Source organism: Salmo trutta, chromosome 30 (assembly GCF_901001165.1).
Source record: "Salmo trutta chromosome 30, fSalTru1.1, whole genome shotgun sequence".
Lineage (NCBI taxonomy): Eukaryota > Metazoa > Chordata > Actinopteri > Salmoniformes > Salmonidae > Salmo > Salmo trutta.
Genome location: NC_042986.1, coordinates 13,389,663 through 13,408,488, shown reverse-complemented (window position 1 = coordinate 13,408,488; position 18,826 = coordinate 13,389,663). Strand labels below are relative to the sequence as shown.

The 18,826-nt window shown below is 41.7% G+C and overlaps 3 protein-coding genes across 3 annotated transcripts; all 3 read left to right on the top strand.

The window, feature by feature from the left end:
* The first annotated feature begins 129 nt into the window (after window positions 1-129).
* Window positions 130-4,491, top strand: slc48a1a (solute carrier family 48 member 1a). The gene is made up of 3 exons (XM_029722804.1): window positions 130-631; window positions 2,942-3,109; window positions 3,259-4,491. Exons 1-3 carry the CDS (start codon window positions 502-504, stop codon window positions 3,393-3,395), a joined length of 435 nt encoding a protein of 144 aa, XP_029578664.1. The 5' UTR covers window positions 130-501; the 3' UTR covers window positions 3,396-4,491.
* Window positions 4,492-4,663: 172 nt separating this feature from the next.
* LOC115167988 (solute carrier family 26 member 9) lies at window positions 4,664-12,099 on the top strand. Its single transcript, XM_029722802.1, has 21 exons — window positions 4,664-4,814; window positions 5,644-5,833; window positions 6,061-6,200; window positions 6,363-6,473; window positions 6,577-6,752; window positions 6,890-7,054; window positions 7,161-7,313; window positions 7,415-7,497; window positions 7,610-7,757; window positions 7,936-8,049; window positions 8,312-8,389; window positions 8,685-8,780; window positions 8,876-8,982; window positions 9,099-9,168; window positions 9,290-9,382; window positions 9,479-9,610; window positions 9,720-9,971; window positions 10,239-10,293; window positions 10,824-10,960; window positions 11,761-11,826; window positions 11,972-12,099. Exons 2-21 carry the CDS (start codon window positions 5,709-5,711, stop codon window positions 11,981-11,983), a joined length of 2,313 nt encoding a protein of 770 aa, XP_029578662.1. The 5' UTR covers window positions 4,664-4,814; window positions 5,644-5,708; the 3' UTR covers window positions 11,984-12,099.
* Window positions 12,100-13,628: 1,529 nt separating this feature from the next.
* On the top strand, window positions 13,629-17,116 carry LOC115168817 (acidic mammalian chitinase). Its single transcript, XM_029724365.1, has 10 exons — window positions 13,629-13,771; window positions 14,259-14,351; window positions 14,484-14,733; window positions 14,815-14,871; window positions 14,971-15,136; window positions 15,296-15,420; window positions 15,654-15,774; window positions 15,957-16,148; window positions 16,261-16,380; window positions 16,597-17,116. The coding sequence occupies exons 2-10, from the start codon at window positions 14,336-14,338 to the stop codon at window positions 16,870-16,872; spliced, it is 1,323 nt and encodes a 440-aa protein (XP_029580225.1). The 5' UTR covers window positions 13,629-13,771; window positions 14,259-14,335; the 3' UTR covers window positions 16,873-17,116.
* Window positions 17,117-18,826: the final 1,710 nt, after the last annotated feature.

Genomic DNA, 18,826 nt, shown 5'->3' with positions numbered 1-18,826 from the left:
CAATTGGGTAGTTTTTCCACCACTATGTTTTTAGCCACATAGTTGTTGTATTTTTGGGTTATTTTTACGTTTATCCCGCTCACTAGGTGGCAGCAATATAACTTTGTGGATATAGTACGGTGAACACTAACGAAGAAGATGAATCTTCCTGGGCCGGTAGGAGAAGTTGTTAATTTGTTGCCACTGTAGGCTACTGTTTTGTCGGTTGTGTGTAATTTACACAATTGTAGCGAGTGTTGTGTTCGCTCGATAACCAATTTGTTTGTATCAATTCGAGATGGTTCAGTCGATGTAGTTGAAATCAGTTGTTGTATAGCCAGTTCGGGTGATTTTAGGACAACAACATCCAGCCAGCCAGGACTGCTGTTGCGTAATCACTATACTATGTGAGCCGTGTTTGTCTAAATTTGTCAGGCTACGTTTATGCATTGTTATTGACCGTCTATATAGCAGCTTTCCCCCAAAAAAATTCAATCTAGAGTTATAGTTATATCCGTGTTAATGGGGAAGAGTAGAACATACATCAGCATAGGATATGCTACCTTTGGTATGCTGGTTGGATTTTCAGCATTTTTGGTCTGGAACATAGCATACAAACAACCATGGACGGCGGCAATGGGCGGATTGTCAGGTACAGTAACAACGTAGAATGACGGACATACCAGTGTGTCGTGAACAATATCAGCTTGAGCAACAATAGTGGACTCGGCGGTTCGCCTCCAAAATAAAAGTTCCCCATTTGAAATCAATTATGTATAAAAAAAAATAAAAAATCCTCTATTGCTGTTGCTTTGAAGCCACCGGTCGGCCATATTGCTAACCGAATCATCGTCCCTCTCCTAACTCGAACATAACCATTTTAAATGTCAACTTCAATGGGGTAGGGAAGTCCCAACGATACATGATAGCAAGGGCATTAGGAATAAGCCTCTAGGAATTAATGCAGTATTTCAATTGTTTCAAGGACAAAATTGTGTGTATTTAAGTAGTTTTGTTATAGTAGTGTGGATAGTAACATTATTAATCTCTAAAATGTATTAATGTTTTTATACATTTTTTTATTATTATGTTTAACACACAGTATAATGTAAAAGTATGTATTATGGTGTAATAAAATAAACATGGCAGAAACTAATGTAGACATTTATAAATGTATTTCTATATCTTCTAAAATATTTTTTTTACAATGTGGGGAGTGCCAAGATGGAGGAACAGTGGCTTCAACACAGTCATCTAGTGTATATATAAATCATTCATTGAAACTGATGCAAATGGATAAAAATAGTGGAATGAGACACAATTGGATTAGATAATGCTAAACAAATGTTGGAATGTTATAGATATTCAACAAAAGACAATTTGTTAATTTGAAAAAAATGTATCTGTTGAAATTGCACAGTGGATGTATTCGAGTTCAGAATTGCATTGGGCTACTTATGAATCCAGGGTCTATGGAATGGGCTATCAGCCTACTCTGTAAAACCCACAAATTACAAAAGTTACACAATAAGAGCTACGCTGCTAATATTTGTGTAAACTCTTCCGAATTGTAGTCTGCGGGTGTCACTGAGTAGGCTGATACCCCTATTTCATGGACCAAAGATAAGTACGGTTGTACAGTGCATATAAGTATGCCCCCAATGCAAATACATCCACAGTACGATTTCAAGTGATTTGTACCGTTTTGTGTCAATTTAACTAATTATTGTCATTTGTTGAATTTATATAACAACATGCCAACATTGCTTAGTATTATCTTGTCCAATTGGGGTATGGTTCCACAATTTGTATCACTTCGCATGTTTCAATTGGGGGCTTTCATTTTGAAGGTGAACCGCCAACTCCACTATTGTTGCTCATGCTAATGTTGTTCTCAACACACACGACAGACTTGTAGGCCAAGATAAATGGGCATTTCACCATAATGTTGAATAACATTGTCAATGTCCTCCACTACTATGTCAGTGCATGCAAATAACTCAGTCTGTTTGATATTTCTCATGGTTTCTGTGAAATGTTTTTGTGTAATACTGTGTTGTTACTGTAGCAAAAAAAAGGCTAAAAGATCAAGCCCAGGGATGGGCAGCTGGCACAGGCCGTTGGATCAATAAAAACAGAAATATATTTGATTTATTTATTAGGAACTCCGTCGGTGTCTCAACTTACTGTTTTGAGTTAGAATGGTAGAATACAGAAGGTGCGGTGTCTAAATTTGGTTGTACATCAGCAGTTTCTCTCTTGTTAAGTAAGTCACTGATAGTTTGTCTAAACTTGTTATCATGGTCAAATTACCTGCCGGGGGGGCCGCCATTGATTTTGTTCTTCAGTCTAACTCAGATATAAAAACTGCAAACATTTCTCTTCAAAATGTTTAGAATTGCAGGAAATTAGCTGTAAAACAGCTAATGTACTTATCCGCCCCATTGCAAAATATATAGTATTGCAGCAAACTCTTTAAAACTGCAACATTTTCCCTACACCCCATGTCAAAATGTGTAGAATTGCACAAAATTAACTCTAAAATGTTTTTTTTATTTTTATATCTGCTGTAAGAGGGGGGCCACTATAATGTTTTGCTCGCAATGCGGGTTGTAGATCGGCCCCTCATGATGAGTTCAGATTTTTTGTGTCCCCCATTAACCATCAAAGTTGCCCATCCCTGATCTAGCCTAATGCCTTGATTAGCTGAGACTATTACTCACAACTTAGGAATAAATGTGTAGAAGTGTGAATTGAATAGGCTGACTGTTTGCATCAGATTTAGCATCACATTTAATTAGCGCAATGGCCCCTTACATCTGCTTCACCAAAGGCTTTTTCTGTGATGCTCCCTAACTAAGCACGCTGTCCCTATGTCCTAGTTCAGTCATGAGGTCTCACAGTATGCCAGCCTTTCTGGAGAGTATGATACGGTATTCCACATGTTTCTGTCACCCAACAGGAGTGCTGGCGCTCTGGGCCCTTGTCACCCACATTATGTACCTGCAGGACTACTGGCGCACATGGCTGAAGGGACTCAAGTTCTTCATCTTCGTTGCGGGTTTCTTCTCCATCCTGGCTGTGGTGGCCTTCGCTACTTTCCTCACCCTCGCCATCACACAGAAGCAATGTTAGTCTTTCTCTCTCTCTGGCTCATATTCTCTTATCTGATATGTAACTATTGATTACAGATTTAGAAACCTATATATCATCTAGTAATTAAGTGTCGAGATATTCTGAAAAAATTTGACAGATTGTATATTCTCTCCCGTCCTGCAGCTCCCACTGACCCGACGAGCCTGTACCTGTCCTGTGTCTGGAGCTTCCTCACTCTCAAATGGGCCTTCCTCCTAGCCCTGTACTCTCACAGGTACCGCCAGGAGTTTGCAGACATCAGTATCCTCAGTGACTTCTGATCACCATCCATTTTACCCACCATACACTGGGTAGGAGGTTTGGGGAACCAGCCAGCTGCAGAAGAGTTGGTCAAAAACGTGTTTCAACGAAAGAGAGTGTGGAGAAGCTGGAATGGCTGCATAAGAGTTCTTTGAACTTTTAATCAGCGTAGTTACACACTCCGGACAAGCCCTAAATTGTTGTCAACCCCTAAATTGTTGTCAACCCCCACTACTATACATACAGTAACAGCTCATTTGTTTTGTTGGAGTGAGTAGCCATATAGTCACTTGGAAAAAACTCCTTCTGATGGGGATCTACTGCTTATCTGTAATGGCAGGTAGCAGTGGCTTATGTTTCTAAGCAAGGATTTGCACAAGGCTATTTGTAGAGTGGCTTAGGGATCAAGACTGGGTCATGTAGGCTGTGGGGGTTTGTCTCTGAGGATTTGGGTCAAAGCTTTCCAAAAGGACACTGTTTTTAAGAATTGTATTTTAAGTTTCAGGTTGAAATGTGTTGATCCAATGTCACATCTAATGAGTAAGTGTCAAATACACCCATGGAAAAAGGTTGTCACTGTGTTATGTGATCTCTCTGCTCTTTCTCTTTCCGCCACTAGGGAGAGCAGGATTATTTAGCCTGTCATTGCTATCTCTGTCTGGATGCTCTTTTAGTTAACAACACACATATTTGATGTGATGCATAATAATGCACTTTAAATTGTTATTCATTTCATTGGATTTGTTCTTCCAATGCTGTCGTCTGCTTTTAAAGAGAAAATGCCAGAGGATGAGGATAGATATGACACAAACTAATACACAGGTGTATGGAACTCCTGATTTGATGGGGTTTCTTTTTCTCTGTTTCTATCTTCCTAAGTTTTCTTCCTTATATTAATGTTGATCAGCACACTTTTTGGCTTTGTTTTTATCATATTAAATATCTAATGTATTTAAACAGAATTTCCACCTTTATACAAGTGGTCTTGATTCTTAACCTGGTATCCTTCTCTATTTGTATAGAAATGTCTGCAAATGTTTGAACGGTGTGTTTTTGTATGAGAAAGGCTGTTCGTGAGAGGGAGAGAAATATTTTAAATAAACAATTGGTTCGTTTTGCATGGTAAGAGTTTTTTTTAATTCACAAGATGTATTTTGGTTGTACATTGTCTGTTAATAAATGTTGAGATGTGATTGTATAATATTATTATTTAGACAGATCATAATAATTTCCATAATCATATTGCACTTCTACCATGAACTATTCCAACCAAACATGATGCCTATGACTTTCCCTCTAAAGGAAGCTAGACCATAGTTTCCTGTCTGTGGCTCCTCCCATGGAGAAGGTGTCAGCACAGTTCCAGTATAAAACAAATAATGAATCTTTTCTGGGGTGTGAAAACTCAAACCAGTGCCATCCGATGGTTCACTCTGACAGTACGGTACAGTGCGGCATACTTGCTTTGTTTTTGATTTGTTGGTCACTTTACTCTGCCTTGTGTTAGACTGAAATGTGCTTAGTATGTTGCAGATCACCTTATGTCATATGTAAGACACTTGGTGGTCTATTGTCTTACTGTAGGCTTTCTGATAGATTTGCATTCTGACTCTGGCACACATGTAAGACATGATCTTTCTGATCTCAAAATATAGTTCTTTATCTCTATTCTTTTCACTTGCATTACTGAAAAATCGAATCTTAATTGTCTGTCATTTTTTAATATATTTAATTTTGAACATGCAACCCATTCTTCCAGTTCAGTATTATTTCAGTATTACCATGGTCTTTGTAGTGTGAGAGGGGCTGATGTGTGACTGACCACGCGCCTTTAGTTTGTAAGATTGGTTATCTAGCTCTGTTCTGACAGAATGGCACTGGACCTGCCTACCTCTCTCAAGGTTAGATTAGGAACCCAGCAGAACGTGAGAGGTTTATACTCAGGAAATAAGGATGTTTCATTCAACCTTACTTGTTTTTAACCACCGCCTATGTATTATAGTTGCTTGATATTCATAGACCTTCCTAGTATATGGATGCCACGTCAAACGATGCTGTGTGAGTGTCCGTTGAGTAGCCAGGGAAGAGTAGCAGTCAGTTTCTCCTATCTTGCCAACTCTTAATGGAATTGTCACACCAAAGTCATGTTTATCTTTACAATAACAGCCATGGAGTTGGCAAGAGCTCAAACAGATCTGGACCAGACTAACCTTTAAGTAATGTTATGTCATTTTATCAATGCAATGTAATCTCTCATTCACACCTCAGTGCAGCTGCATGGATACTAGCGTCAATTCTTGGCCTGTCTAACTATCCTCTGATTGGCTGAAGCCATGCAACAAGAGCGCCCACGCTATGTGATCAACAGGCTAGCCTACTCCCTCCCAGACTTTGATGGGGAGTTTGACAAGAAGAAACGGGCCTTCCCCATAGGAGAGAAAGTGAAGAAATGCTTCAGGTACAGTGTTTACATTCTGCTGACTATCAAAAGCCCACAACTGTTTATCTCTTTTCATGAGTCAATTAAGCTCATCTAACAACACTTTAGTACTTTCATTACGACATCTACATTTTGAACCAGATTGTTCCCCTTGAGAGAACTGAGCTAGTACTATACCAAATAAAGAGGATGAGGCCATAGGGTGACTGTTCTAACCAGCCTTGCATGCTGATGCACGTTATTAGGTGCTCTGGGTCTCGACTCAAGTCCCTGCTGTTCAGACACCTGCCTATCCTGAGCTGGCTGCCCAAGTACAAGGTGAAGGAGAACCTGCTCTGTGATGTCATTAGCGGGGTCAGCGCAGGCACCATTCAGGTTCCTCAGGGTTTGTCAGTCTCCTCCTTCTGGTGTCTCATCATTTGAGCTGTTGTCCTGCTATATATTATCTCAGATGGAAGCAGAATAGTTTCCTAGTGATGTTTTTAATGTTACAATTGATTATCAAGAGTTTATGATTAATGCAATTCATGAGTCATGCTCTGTACAGGCATGGCGTTTGCTCTGCTGGCGAACCTGCCGCCTGTCAATGGCCTCTACTCCTCCTTCTTTCCTCTCATCCCCTACTTCTTCATGGGCACTGTTCACCAAATGGTCCCAGGTACTGTAAATCTACTGTAAATCTGCATATTAAAGGATAATTGAAGACTTTAGATGAAAGATCTCCTTAAAGTGTGATGTGATTGAGTGATCTCTATGTCCAGGTACTTTTGCTGTGCTCAGTATCATGGTGGGAATGGTGTGTCTGAGTCTGGCCCCTGAGTCTGACTTCAGCCACTTCAATGCCACCCTCAATGCTACAGTAGTGGATGAGGACAGGATGAACGAGGTTCGACTGGGCATCTCTGGAACACTGGCCTGTCTCACTGCCATCATCCAGGTATTGCCTGAGGGCCACATAGAGGCTTAGTTCATCATTGTACAGTGTTAATACAATATGTTACCTTAGTGTGGTATTGTGAAAATAACACTGTCTTAATAATTGTAAGTGACCTGGGACACATTCCATCTGAGCAGATGGGCCTGGGCCTAATGCAGTTTGGCTTCGTGGCCATCTACTTGTCTGAGTCGTTCGTCAGGGGCTTCATGACGGCTGCAGGACTGCAGATCCTCATCTCTGTACTGAAGTACATCTTTGGTATTAAAGTACCTCCCTACAGTGGACCACTTGCCACCATATATGTAAGTCTCCTATATGCATACAGAACTACATTACTACTTACACTAACCATGATGCCCCTCTCTATAATTCTAAAAGTTGCCAAAATGATGTCCCTTTTTGTCCCAGACTCTAAAAGATATTTTTTATGGCCTGCCTGACACCAACATAGCCTCGCTGGTCTTTGCTCTGGTCAGTAGTGTGGTACTCATAACAGTGAAGGAGCTGAGTGCACACTACCGTCACAAACTGCCTTTCCCCATCCCCATGGAGATCATTGTTGTGAGTAATCGAGGAGACTCGTCTGTTCCTCTTATGCTATGCTATGCTCTGGAGTTGTAAGACCAATTTAAATGGTTAAACCAGAACTTCCATTTGCACAGGTGGTGGTGGCCACAGCCATATCAGGTCCCCTGGACCTGCCTAAGAAGTATCACATGGACATAGTGGGAGAAATTCCCCTAGGGTAAGGGACACAGAATATTACCAGAAAAGTTTACTGTTATGGTTTGCTGTTATGGCTGTTTTACAGTCTATCCTTACGCAGTAGATTCTGTGGTCCCAACCTCTTCTTCTAGATTTCCTGCTCCAATCCTCCCAACAGTGATTCAGTGGGATGACATGCTGAGCACAGCCTTCTCCCTGGCTATCGTGGGCTATGTGATCAACCTGGCTATGGGCAGGACACTGGCAGCAAAGCATGGCTACGATGTGGATCCCAATCAGGTACGAATAGGGGACAAGCATGTCTTCGTCTTTTTTTCATATGAGATGGAAAACCCATTTTGTGCCATTTTTTTTGAATGCAATGCCATCAAATCCCTGTCTAAGCTGTCTGACTACAGCCTCCATTACTCATCATAGTGTACTATAAACACTGATAGGAGTGTGCGTTTCTGTGCAGGAGATGTTGGCTCTGGGCTGCAGTAACTTCTTGGGGTCTTTCTTCAAGATCCATGTGATCTGCTGTGCTCTGTCTGTCACCTTGGCGGTAGACAATGCTGGGGGAACATCACAGGTCAGACACAGGGAGCAGTGAGGCAGGACCACGTGGAAACGTTGCACGGCACTAGACAACACAGTATTCATTGAACATACCTCTTACTTTTATGCTTAACAGTTCACTTAATAATCGTTCACTTGTTAATTTACTTTCTGGTTGACTGAACTAACATAATGTACCAAGTTTCATAAGAGCTCTGTTCAGTACACAACGGTTAGTATGTCATTTTGTCGTCATGTCTCAATAATTAATCTCTCCTCTACTTTCCTCTTCACAGTTTGCCAGTCTGTGTGTGATGCTGGTGGTCATGGTCACCATGTTGGCCTTGGGGGCTTTCCTCAAACCACTACCAAAGGTGAGGACCTTTATTTCAGTGCATTCAAAAAAGATATGAACAGTGACGTACAGCAGGTGTTCTCAACCTTTTCCATGCCGGGGCCCACTGAAGCGCTTTCAAATCAGGGACCCCCTGAAAGCTCTCTGAGGCCTCCCAGGCATCCTAGACCCCTGGTTGAGAATCACTGACGTACAGTAACACTGAAGGTAGAAAATCAAAAGAAGTCTTTGTTTCATCTTTATATCATACATGTTCATGATCTACAAATAACATGTTGAAGGTAGTGAATGTTAATCACCATTTATTCCTGCAGTCTGTGCTGGGAGCCCTGATAGCTATCAACCTGAAGAACACTCTGCTGCAACTCTCTGACCCATATTACCTCTGGAAGAAGAGCAAACTGGACTGTGTGAGTCAAATAACCCACATATTAAGTGTTAGCTCTGACAACGATACTCAAACACTGTCAAATCTACTGCTCTAATGATCCTGTATCTTGTCCAGTGTGTGTGGGTTGTGTCATTTTTAGCCACCTTCTTCCTGAGTTTGCCTTATGGAGTTGCCATTGGAGTCAGCTTCTCCATCCTCGTGGTTATTTTCCAGACCCAGTTGTAAGTAAAACAACATTGATTGCGCAATAAAAGTCACAAACTGGAACATTTGCTATAGTCATCTGTTTTAGAATGGTAAACAAAATATATTATACATTATTTTTTGTTCTTCACAGTCGAAATGGTTCAGAGATGGCTCAGATCATGGACACAGATCTCTACAAAAATCCCAAGATTTACAGCAAGGTAGTAAAACATCGTATTCACCATTTACTTTGGATTTATGTTTGTGTCTTTTTTCATAGCAAGGTTTTATGAATGTGAATCTATCCAATGGAATTCAGACATTTTTATTTTATTCCTATAGGTGAAATGTGTAGAGGGGGTGAAAATAGTGAACTACTGCTCCCCTCTCTATTTTGCCAATGCAGAGATATTCAGACAAAAAGTCATCAAAAAGGTAATTTAATGACTATAGGATGGCCATATCCCTCTCTCTGCCATGCAAAGTCAATTATGTTTAGACTCAATTCCCATCTGGTGTGTTTGTGCGTAGACTGGATTGGACCCAAGTAAACTTCTCTTAGCCAGGAAGAAGTTTCTGAAGAAGCAGCAGAAGGAGTTAGAAGGGCAAAACAAGAAGACCAAGAAGAAGAAGCCCTGCTCTTTGGGAACCATGAAGTCTCAGGTGAGAGGTCAGAGGTCAAGGGGCATTCATGCATTAAAATGGACAAAGTCACTTTAAGCTAGCTACCTTAAGTTGACTATTTTGTGGTTATGTCCTCCCCCATGTCTAGACCATATCACAGATAGAGCTTCAGAATGACTTTGACATTGGCGACAGCAATCCTTACCCGCCACCATCACCCGTCAGCTATGTCAACTTCCACTGTAGTGACATTGAGCTGGGCGAGCAGCCTCCTGACCCAGAACAACCAAGTTCCTCCCCTGTTACCCTGGACTCTCAACCCAGGCCCTTCCACACCCTCATCCTGGACATGGCAGGGGTCTGCTTCATAGACCTCATGGGAATCAAAGTACTCATCAAGGTCAGACAGCTAGCCATTTGGTTTTTGTTTGTTTTCCCTTTATTTGGATCCCCATTAGCTGAAGCCTTGGCCATTTATTTGGTATTTTGCCTGCTGCAGTATATGAATAGTGAGATGATGGGTGATACTACTGTATCCCATTTTATTTCATTTTTTAACAAGTCTGAAAGTGCAGGATGCATTTGAACATTTACAGTGATATGCACTGCAGCTCTCATAGAATTTGTTGAGACTTGATGTGTGCTGTTATGCGTTTGCTGTTCACAGATGAACTCAAGCTATGAGATGCTGGGGATCAAGCTTTACTTGGCCAATGTTCAAGGTAAGATCTAGTTTTCATGAAGTAGCTAGGTGACTTTCAATTGTAGTCATGGGAACAGAATCTTACTTGCAGGAGCAAAAGCTGAGTCACTGTGTGGAAACTAAGGACACATAAAAGATTACATAGAACACAGTTAATGGTTAAAATTCAATCTCAGCATGACCATAATAGGGTCTAGAATTTTCAATTTCCTTCTCCTTCTCACTTTTTCCTATTGAGATAAAGAGGTGATTCATCAAAGGGAATTGTGCAGGTTGGCATTCAATTTACCATTCATTTACAAAGTGTTCTCTGTTCTTCTGCTGAATCACATATGCAATGCCTTGGGCTTCCTGATCCAAAAGAATGTTTAAGGTCATTTGAGTTCCATAACGTTGGGTGGAAAACTCAGTCCCTTAACACAAAAGCCCATGTCTGTCACATTACTTTCACAGAAAAATCCTAGTATCATAGAGGGCATGCAACGTCCCTAAGCTGTCTAGTTTTTCTCCTTGTGTTACTTTGTTGGTTTCTGGTGTGTGTGTTTACAGCACAGGTGTACGAGGAGCTGGAGGGGGGTGGGGTGTTTGAGGAGGGCAATATCGCCCAAGGTCACCTCTTCCTCTCTGTCCATGACGCCATCCTCTGTGCCCAACAGAGGTCAAGAAACACCGAAAACTCTGAAAAGGCAGGTCCCACTTAATCCTACACCTTATCAGTATGACCATGAAACACTTCACAGATCCTCATTGAGTAATGACAAAGTAAATCAAGAGGCAGGGGATTATTCTATGTAAATCATCTACACGCAGTACACATTAACTATGTCTTGTCTGCAATTTGGGCAAAGACAAAGATGGAACACTTCCTTCTGAGTTATCCAATCAATAGGAAAAAATCCAGCTCAAACACTTCACAGAACTTCTGTGATTACATAAGTAAGATTACAAAATATATAAGGAAGCGATAGGTAGATTCCGTTCTGACGCCTGATGGGGAGAAGGGGACATTTGGAGCAGTGTGATAAGTTAGGGTGGGAATTCTCTTAGCTGTGTTCCTGGTACTCACCCGGCACATTCACTTGCTTCCTTTATACTCAACCTCCACCATCTTATCTGGGGCAGTTAGTGTAAACAGGTAAATCACACAACACAAGTCCAGGGAAACTTGGCACCACTACCTCTAACATTTACTTCTCAGCTTCACTTTGAATCCTGTTGTCGCCAGAGGTCATGAGAAAGACAAGTCGTCTGTCTGTTTCTCCTTTATTTTCTCTCCCATTACCTTTATGGCATCCGGGAACTAGAATGACCATGATTATCACTTGTTCAGATGATGTTACAGACACAGCAGTTGAGTTCAAGAGAGAAATACAATTATAAAATAAATGTGTAGATGATAACGTACTATATGTGTGTGCAGTCCTGAGTTAGCTAGGTGTTAAGGAGAGGCTCCCTGACTGAAGTGTGTCTCTCTGTGGGGTTGCAGACAGAGAAAGAGAGGAAGGAGCTGGTCTTCAATATTCAGGAGGATGAGGAGAGGGATCTGGAGCAGGTACACTGACTAAATGAACTATTTATCACTGTTGTGGATAATCTATCTTGATGAAGCAAATTGTAAAACAGATGGTTACCGTTTACTAATCGTTGGGTTACCTATCAACCCACAGTCATTCTGAATCATCCTTTTCTCTCCACAGGAACTGTTTTGAACATGGGATTTTTACTACTGAATGTATGGAGAATGTATGAAATGAATGAAGATCGAGGAAAATGTTCATTTAGGTTGATAATAAACAAAACAAAAAAGTGTTGTCTAAACAGTCAATTTCTGTATCTCAATGATTGTGTATTGTACAAATAGTTCTTAGATTATCTCAAAATCATGATAATAAACATGTGATAGTCTATAGTGTAAAATATCTGTAGTGACTGAACAACTGGTCTCACTATTCAGGTTTCCATCCAACCTTTTTATGTGAGTAAAGTGCATGTCAGATAAAAACATGTCATGATAGGCCCAATGGAAACTTTCCAATGTCGACAAAACAAAATACTCTACACAAGGTGGTATATTAATTATGCAAGAAATGTTGGTGGAAATGCTTTTATGCCCAAATGTTTATATAATGACCATCATATGGAAGTAAAATTGGGAGTCACGCGATGACATGTGTGGTCCTCCCACTATAACTTGTCTGGAAAGCATGTAGTGTATTAGGCTACAGATGAAATAAGTTATGAACTTCACAAGGTGGTGAAAGTGCAAGGTGATGAGCTTGATGCTCCTTTCCAATAAATATTGAGGGTCTTATTCTGGTGACATGATTGATGCTTGGCTGCTGTTTGACAAATAAAAATAATCTTGCTCTTTTGCCAATAATAATCTCATCATGTAGGCCCCTCATACTCAATTCTGGACCTCGAAGCCAGTTCCACTGTGTTTTTTCATTGTTCCATTCTAATCAGGGACTGATTTAGACCTGGGACACCAGGTGGGTGGAATTAATTATCAGGTAGAACAGATAACCAGTAGGCTCCGGACCTCATAGTGTAAGGCTTGAATGCCCCTGGTAAATCCTAAGGAAACAAAATACATCATTAAATACCTAAATACTACATCCGCTGAAGATTTCCACAGCAGTTTACTTAATTCTGGCTCTTCAACCCCATTACTTCTTAAAATCTAATAACAATCCCTTTCCCTCCCATATTTCTGGCACTGAAATAGAACATGTTCCACTGTCTCCATCTCCTCCTGACAATGATCACACCTAACTGTTGCACCTTTCATGACACTAGCATCTTATCCAATCAAATTTGTTTCACCTGTAATCTTTTCTCCGTTTTTGTAGTTCTCTAAATATACAGGCGTAAAGGTGACTATGATGGCCAAATTGGCCATGTCCTCACCTCAATAGCTAGGTTTCCATCCAATTGGCGACAGATTTTCATACCAATCTAAAAAAATATGTTTCCATCAAATGTACTTGTGCAGATAAAAGTATTTGCGTGATGACATAGTGCACATATAAATACCGTTTGCAGTTACATTCCCATGTAGACTACGGAATAAAAAAATAAAAGTAAAATGGGTATCCATCGCATTTTCAACTCTACTGATGTTTTTCTCACAAAATAAAGTTGCGTTATAGCGAGTGTACCCACTCTGGTATTGGTACGTGCGCTCTAGCAAGCAGTACTCTGAATGCGGGCTTTTAGCTGGAGCGCAGTATAGCCTATAGACCGTGACTGTCTCTGGTCCACACTCCAGGCCAGTTGGTGGCGGTAATGCACCTTAAAGTTGGTTGCAACTAACAAATAAAGTCCACAGAAGAAGAAGGTGCGACGGTTTGAAGAAGCGGTTGGACAATAGGCTTATGCTGTGATTATTAGGAATAGCACAGCGTAGTTGTTTCTCCTTGAGTTGTATATGTAGTAATGTTTTTCCTAATTTGAAGTGAGACCTTCGCCGGTGTTATCCAGACACGGGAGGACAGGTGTGTTAAGTCGCACGCAAATAAACGGCAATACTGTCGATATCTAGGCTAATTAGGTTACCTGTGGAATGTTAGATTTTCTCTTGATTTGAACAAACTACTACAATATAGACTGATCAACATGAACTTATTTAAAATATACAAATTTGATCTAACAAATTCTTTATAGTTCAGATAGCCTGTTACATTTTTTTTTTGCAACATGTTTATACATTTTATTAAATTGTACGCACATAACGGGTCAACATGGACCAATCTCCCTCTTGTGGAATATGATGTAACACAACACTGAAACATAATCAAATGTTTGAAACGAACCTTTATTGGATGAATAATATTCAATTACTGAACGTGTTGCTAAAGCATACAATGTAAAATCAAATGACACCTATCTTATTGTACAGTTGTGGTGTTTTCCTGCTCTATTTTAAAAGTTGTAAAATATAGATCAGTGTGACAAAACAGAATGTGGTCTTTCTTGGCACAGCTTTTCAAAAACAATTTTCCTAGATCCTACATTCTTGCCCAGTCAGATGTAAGTTTCTACCTGGATGTCAGCACAACATGAATGTGGCAGCAGGTAAGGAACATTGTAGGCTTATTCAAATGTAATCTCCTTGGTATAAATGGTAGCCTTGCCTTTACATTAGATATTGTACTGTAGAGAGGATAGTAGTTGCACATTACTGAAATATTGCTCTCTTCCATTTAGTTTTTGTTTGGTTCAGCCTGGTGGTCACTAAAGCCGTTTGGACTCGGGAAGAGTACCGTCTGGTGTGCTATGTGAACAGCAGGACCCTGCACCATCCTGACATGCCTACCTTCAGCCTGGACATGGCTGACCCATTCCTCTGCACTCATATCATCATGGCCTACATGGACCTGGACCAGGACTATCACATCACACCCTTCACACAGGAGGACAAGACCCTCTGCAACTCCCTCAACATGCTCAAAGAGGGGTGTGTGTGTGTGTGTGTATATCAGGGTTTTACTACCACAACCATCAGGTTGTATAATTCCATCTCTTCTCCCTCCACCAGGAACCCAGATCTAAAAACTCTGCTTGCTGTTGGGGGAAGGAACTCTACTGACACCAGGTCAGCACCCCACTCACACTTAAAGTAATAATTGTAAGTGCTTTTGGAATTGAAAAGTTTTCACCCAAGCAGTAACGTCCAACCATCCCTCCACCATAGGCTCCTAAAGATGTCCTCTGACAACACCAGGAGGAAGACGTTTGTCCAGTCTGTTCTGAAACACCTGAGGCAGGAGGGCTTTGATGGACTGGATGTGGTGTGGCAACCTCCCTCTGCTTCTAATGTAGCTCAGGGGGGAAAAAATATATTCACTAATCTGCTCAAGGTAAGAGCTGAGATGACTTCTTCATGTTTGCATTTTCATTTGATGTTGTCAAAGTGAGAAGTGTGTGTGTGTGTGTGTGTGTGTGTGTGTGTGTGTGTGTGTGTGTGTGTGTGTGTGTGTGTGTGTGTGTGTGTGTGTGTGTGTGTGCGCGAATTGTAGGAGCTGCGTGGAGGAATTCAGGAGGAGGCTCGTGTCTCAGGGATTGAGGCCTTGCTCCTCTCCACAGCAGTGTCAGGCCTGGAAGACTATGCCAGAGAGGCCTACGATGCACAGTCCTTCCCCCAGTGAGTCCACACACAGTACCCTGGAGTAAGGGACTATGGTGGAGAGACACTCACCTCTCACAGTTTTAGATTGACATCTGATACAGTAAATGGGACATTACGAACGACATAATCATGTAACATTTTCATTCATTGAAGTACTTGTTGATAGACCATACCACATATTATTTTACAGCTATTTCATGTAATTAAACATTTTCTTAAGAAAGTAATCATGACCTTTGACCCTCTAGGTATGTTGACTTCATCTCCTTGGTGACCTCTGACCTCCATGGGCCACTGGAGGGAATGTTGGGTCACATCAGTCCATTGTTCAGCCGGAAGCATCCAGCTATGGACACACCTCAGAGAGAAGTACTCACTACTGTTCAGTACAAATAAATTACTTCATCATTGTATTCCTGATGGCCAGAGCTGGTTGAAATTACTTGGACACCAAGTGTGTTTCTGCTGGTTTTACTTGTCATGATTTCCAAAGAACGTGTTATGTTTGTTAGTCTCTTCTATTGAACCTTTATGCAGTACTGTTTTCCCAGAACCAAGTGCAGTACTGGCTCTCTCAGGGAGTAGATTCCCAGAAGCTGACTCTGGGGTTCCCTGCCTACTCACCTGTACCCCAAATCCTGGTGAACGAGATAAATGATGACAAGGAAGATACAGAGCTACAAGAGGACGCAGCGGAATATACTGAGACTGATACTACTGTACGTGTTATGGCCTACCATGAGGTAAATAGCATACCTAGTGCAATAGGAACCCTGTTATGGTTCAAGTGTCAATAAAGTTTGTTCCAACTTTGCTGACATTTCTGACAGGTTCTGTCTCTATGCTAAACTATAGGTGTGTCAGTACCTCAAAAGTGGGGCGGTGGTGAAATTTGATAAGAGCAAGAAGCTGATACAGGCACATGAATACGATCACTGGCTGAACTTTGAATATATACATATCCTGAGGGAGAAGGTAAATGTTTACATCAATACAGCATCTGTGCAACACATTTCCTATCTTCATAGATCAAGCAAGCCGATACAGTTGCATTACATTGTTACTTTATTTGACAGGGACAATGCACATTAATCAACCCATTTTGTAATTATGCCAGGTTTAGCCAGCCGACTAACTTTGATCCAATAACTATCATAGCTATGTGTAAAACTCCTTCCTGCTCCTCTGCAGATGAGAGCGCTGCAGCGTCAGGAGCTGGGTGGAGCCATGGTGTGGTCTCTGGATCTGGATGACTTCACGGGGACGCTGTGTGGCAAAGGTCGCTTCCCGTTCACCAGACTGCTCAAAGCGTCGCTTCTCAGGGATAAGGGGCCACGACATCATAAACGACACCACCGCTCACGCCACCGTCATCACCATCGCCATCCACATCGTCATGGTGGTTTCCTTTCCCATGACAGCCATCGCACTGGTTACCATGTCCATTGTCACCGTCACAACACTTAATCACACAGTGGAGTGTGACTGTAACGTAACTCACTACACTGGCAAGACTCAACATACCATCCCAGAGGCCTCAGGGAGCCTAGTGGTTAGAGCAACATACCATCCCAGGGGCCTCTGGTAGCCTAGTGGTTAGAGCAACATACCATCCCAGGGGCCTCAGGTAGCCTAGTGGTTAGAGCAACATACCATCCCAGGGGCCTCAGGGAGCCTAGTGGTTAGAGCGTTGGACTAGTAACCGAAAGGATGCAAGATCGAATCCCCAAGCTGACAAGGTAAAAATCTGTCGTTCTGCCCCTGAACAAGGCAGTTAACCCAGTGTTCCTAGACCGTCATTGAAAATAAGAATTTGTTCTTAACTGACTTGCCTAGTTAAATAAAGATGAAATGTAAAAAATAATAATAAATCCCTGCAAGAAGATATTAGCATAGTTGTTTTATATGGTAGATCAGGTCGGACTGTTTGTTGGCTCTGTGAGTGATTTCTGTCATGGTATAGTAGAGATGAGGATTTAGCTTCATAACTTGCACTCTGGCCTCTATGGTGGAATACCATAGAGGCTAAATGTTACTGCTTTACAAATAATAAAATGAATGGCTCCGTTTCCATGGCCTAATATAAAGTTTTGATATGCCATTAAATGACAGATCGTTTTCAGGTTGTTTGCAGTTGACTTCACTGTACCCTCTCCGCAGTTTAGAAAAATGGTAATATCTTCCTTAGCAGTACTGCACTCCGATGCCAGGGGGCAGTACACTACAGTGTAAGGTGATCACAAAATCGGTCCGTATGGGCCGGGGAAATCACAAAGGAGATTTAGCCTACAAACAGTGTCTAGTGAAGTTGCTGACCAAGCCCATCTGCTGCATGGTGAGACAGTGGTCTTTCTGTAATTAACACCCAGTCTGAGTGTCCATTGAAGGACGCAGCTGTGGAGAGGAGAGAGCACTTCGCTCTGCCTTGTCCCCATGGAGACCTAGCTGACTATAGAAGGGCAATGCAGGCTGGACAGCAAGGGGAGGAACTTGGCATCAGCAGTTTCACATGGCTATTGTTTCCCTGGACTCATCTGTTTAATAGTACACTATTACAGTGCATTTGGAAAGTATTCAGACCCCTTTCCTTTTCTACATTTTGTTACATTACAGCCTTATTCTAAAATGGATTTAAAAAATTAAAAAATCTCTATCTATACACTACCCCATAATGACAAAGTGAAAACAGGTTTTTTAGAAATGTTTGTGAATTTATTACAAATAAAAAACAAATACCTTATTACATAGATATACAGACCCTTTGCTCAGGTGCACACATGAGGTTGAAGGAATTGTCCGTAGAGCTACGAGACAGGATTGTGTCAAGGCACAGATCTGGGGAAGGCTACCAAAACATTTCTGCAGCATTGAATGTCCCCAAGAACACAGTGGCCTTCATCATTCTTAAATGGAAGAAGTTTGGTACCATCAAGACTTCCTAGAGCAGGCCGCCCGGCCAAACTGAGCAATCGGGGGAGAAGGGCTTTGGTCAGGGAGGTGACCAAGAACCCGATGGTCACTCTGACAGAGTTCCTCTGTCAGAGTGACCAAGCGGGCTGTCATGTGCCTTTTACTGAGGAGTGGCTTCCGTCTGGCCACTGTACCATAAGGACAATCATCTCTGCAGCACTCCACCAATCAGGCCTTTATGGTACAGTGGCCAGACGGAAGCCACTCCTCAGTAAAAGGCACATGACAGCCCGCTTGGAGTTTGCCAAGAGGCACTACAAGGACAGAGAGATCCTTGATGAAAACCTGCTCCATAGCGTTCAGGACCTCAGACTGGAGCGTAGGTTCACCTTCCAACAGGACAACAACCCTAAGCACATAGCCAAGTGGGGTTTGGGACAAGTCTCTGAATGTCCTTGAGTGGCCCAGCCAGAGCCCAGACTTGAACCCGATCAAACATCTCTGAGAGACC

Excerpts from the sequence above, each read along its gene's own strand:
- LOC115168817 (XM_029724365.1), top strand. Across the intron at positions 14,734-14,814 it reads CTCAACATGCTCAAAGAGGG|GAACCCAGATCTAAAAACTC; the intron begins GTGTGTGTGTGT and ends TCCCTCCACCAG. Across the intron at positions 14,872-14,970 it reads AGGAACTCTACTGACACCAG|GCTCCTAAAGATGTCCTCTG; the intron begins GTCAGCACCCCA and ends CCTCCACCATAG.
- slc48a1a (XM_029722804.1), top strand. The coding sequence starts at position 502 with ATGGGGAAGAGTAGAACATACATCAGCATAGGATATGCTACCTTTGGT. Across the intron at positions 632-2,941 it reads GGCAATGGGCGGATTGTCAG|GAGTGCTGGCGCTCTGGGCC; the intron begins GTACAGTAACAA and ends GTCACCCAACAG. Across the intron at positions 3,110-3,258 it reads CGCCATCACACAGAAGCAAT|CTCCCACTGACCCGACGAGC; the intron begins GTTAGTCTTTCT and ends CCCGTCCTGCAG.
- LOC115167988 (XM_029722802.1), top strand. The coding sequence starts at position 5,709 with ATGCAACAAGAGCGCCCACGCTATGTGATCAACAGGCTAGCCTACTCC. Across the intron at positions 7,055-7,160 it reads GACCACTTGCCACCATATAT|ACTCTAAAAGATATTTTTTA; the intron begins GTAAGTCTCCTA and ends TTTTTGTCCCAG. Across the intron at positions 10,961-11,760 it reads ACACCGAAAACTCTGAAAAG|ACAGAGAAAGAGAGGAAGGA; the intron begins GCAGGTCCCACT and ends GTGGGGTTGCAG.